This window comes from Aptenodytes forsteri, unplaced genomic scaffold (assembly GCF_000699145.1).
Source record: "Aptenodytes forsteri isolate BGI_AS27 unplaced genomic scaffold, ASM69914v1 Scaffold149, whole genome shotgun sequence".
NCBI lineage: Eukaryota > Metazoa > Chordata > Aves > Sphenisciformes > Spheniscidae > Aptenodytes > Aptenodytes forsteri.
Genome location: NW_008795560.1, coordinates 554706 through 557441, shown reverse-complemented (window position 1 = coordinate 557441; position 2736 = coordinate 554706). Strand labels below are relative to the sequence as shown.

Sequence of the window (2736 nt, the reverse complement as noted above, 5' to 3'; positions counted from 1 at the left end):
CTCACCAGCTTTGACGTGGGTGGAGATGGGAACAATGTGTGGAGGAGTCACATTCGCACCCAGAGCCCTCTCGCAGCCCCAAGACCAAGCCTGCAGAGTCCTCTCCTCCATCTTCTCCACAACTTGCCCCTATGACCCCCATAACCAGGCTGGTTCTACCCCCCGGCACTGGCAGCTAGTCCCACGTGTGGGAAATTATCTCCAGGCTGCCAGATTGCCGGAGATGGAGCGTGACAAAGCCAAGTGTCATAAAGCACAGGCCCACATGTCCAGGTCGCTGTGTCTAGAAATGTGTTAGCTGCCTACAGGCATTTGCCTGAAAACCTCTGGGTGCTGCTCATAGCACCCGGAGAGCAGCAGCTATGGAAGCCCCAGCGCCCTCCGAGCAGCAGAAACCCGGCCGGTTTGCAATTGCGACACACCTTGCTAATTCTGGAAATGACCCCCAACCGTGCCTGCTTTGGTGCAGGAGGGCTCGTCTGGTTTGGCCCAGCATCCCGGGGCTCCGGTACACAGTGAGGGCTCCTGGGCTCTACCCCGCTACAGGCTGCACGACAACCATTAGGCAGTAATTAATCTGTGCTCTCCAAAAATCACTGAATACCTTTAAAGAGCCATTGCTGCTTCTTTCCGTGAAGGTTGCAAGGCAGGCAAGACACCTGCTAGACATTTTAAAGCCACTATCCATCAATGTAGCTATTTATTACATATTGCCATATCTAAACCAGTCAAAAAAATCTTAATCTCTGCTGCAAAATATTCCTAAGGAGCCGCAGGGGTTGGAGCTGCCCCGGATTGCCGAGCTGGCAGGCAGGCAGGCAGGCAGGCAGGCAGCAGGAGCCTCCGCCGCTGACTCGCCTATTGAAGCGATGCCTGCAAGCGCGGCACGTTTCCGTGGGAGCCCCGCCACAAGCGGGGACGGGCTGCGATTTCACCCACGCCGCTGCCACCATCCTCTCCTGTGACCCCCGGCGCCCACCGCCCTGCGCTGCCCGCCCCAGCCGGGGAGATGGAGCTGCCCCGGGAGTGATGCTGCTGGCAGGAGCCCATGTGATGCTGGGCTAGCGCCGCTCGCTCCCTCGTCCCTCTCCCCGCTCGCTCGCAGGCTGTCATGGCGACTCCCAATAATGTTACTCCCACCAACTGCAGCTGGTGGCCCATCTCGGCGCTGGAGAACGACGCAGGGAAATCCACGGAGGGGGAGGAAAATCAGGACCCGACAGACCCCGCTCTCAGATCCCAGGACAGACTGGTTTTGTACCACTGGACCCAGTCCTTCAGCTCACAAAAGGTAAAAAAACCATCGCTCGGCTGGGTTCCCGGGGAAGAATCACCTCCAGTCCCCAGGGCATCCCCTTGCCTGGGGAGGATGGATGCACTCGCGGGGAGAGCAAGGGGCTCATCCCCAGGGCTGGCGAGGGCAGCAGCGTGCGGCCAGGCAGCTCTTTTGTAACTGCAGTTCTGCATTTTAACAGCATCTGCCTGGGGAGGGGACGGGGACAAATCCTGCTTTTGCTTTGGCATCGCGGCTTGTACCCGGAGCCGCCTCGGCTTTGTGCTTGCTCACAGCCCAACCCTGGCGTGGCCAGGAGTGCAGACAAAGGCTGAGCCGGGCCCCAGGACCACCCTGCTGCTGGGAGAGGGGGAGGCAGCTCACGAGCTGGGCTCCTTCTGGGGAGCGGACCCCGGCACGCAGCCCCCTGCCAGGCAGTGATTTGCCCCTGACATTGCAGCAGCGCCCTGGAAATCCTATTCCCGGGGTGCCCCAGCGAGAAATCACATTTTCCAGGCAATAGTAAATGCTCATTTTGCAGCACAGCAGCTGTGTAGCGAACCCGACCTTCTCCTCCTGGCCCCAAACCCCCTGTCATTCCCACACCATACATATTACATGGGGAATGGGCTATTCAGAGGGGTGGGGGGAACACAAAGTTCCGCCGGTGCAAGGGCCCCCTCGAGCCCCGCAGCCTGGCGGGGAGGCCGGGGGAAAACCGAGGGCAGAGACGCGTGTTCCTACTTGCAGGCACAAAGAAAGGGGGGGATGCCCAATGCAGCAGGGTGGCTGCACATGGTCGGCTTCGCCGCCACCGGCAGCGGGTGACTAATGGGCTTCTGTTCCGCACCGGCGAGGGATGCTCGTGCCCGGCTCCTCCGCCTTGCGCTGGGCTCGCTGTTATTTTTTGTCTTGCTCGTTTGGCCGCCGGCAGCAGGGAGGCAGCGGTTAAGGCACTTCTTGTACGGGGTTTCCTACAACCGGCCTCACCTCTGCGGGGCTGGGGACGCTGGGGACAGGGCAGGGCACACCTAGAGCCACAGGGCCACCTGGCACCTCTTCGAGCTTTGCTTTTGAGGTCACTTGCAAGCAAAGAGTGTTTGCTGGAAGGCGGACGAGCACAAGCTGGTGTGATGGACATCGCAGGGCGGGGAGCGCCGGGGGCTGCACGGGAACCCCATGCAGAGGAGTTTTGCTCGGAGCCGGCTGCGGGCGAAGCTTTTCCTGCTCTGCCCCTGGAGCCGCTCCGAACCACCCTCCACGGGGCTGGGGCTGTTTGTGGGAGGGATCCTGAGCCCCCACCAGGATCTGGCCCTGCCCGCAAAGGGGTTTTTGGAGTTTTACAGCCAGTGTTGGGTTTTTACACGAGATGCCTCATCGCAGCCGTGCCGGCACTGAGGGGACCGGCTGGGGGGCTGGGCATGTTTCATCACCCCTGGCTGGGACCCCCGCTTGGGGGGCTG

The 2736-nt window shown here is 61.0% G+C and overlaps 1 protein-coding gene across 5 annotated transcripts in view; it reads left to right on the top strand.

Moving 5' to 3' along the window:
* Positions 1 to 1111: 1111 nt before the first annotated feature.
* GDAP1L1 (ganglioside induced differentiation associated protein 1 like 1) overlaps positions 1112 to 2736 on the top strand; it is a 14021-nt gene continuing 12396 nt past the window's right edge. For all 5 annotated transcript variants that reach the window (XM_009282201.1, XM_009282202.1, XM_009282200.1 and 2 more), the window contains exon 1: positions 1112 to 1291. In XM_009282201.1, the coding sequence (XP_009280476.1) occupies positions 1112 to 1291 (180 nt within the window). The remainder of the gene's footprint in view (positions 1292 to 2736) is intronic.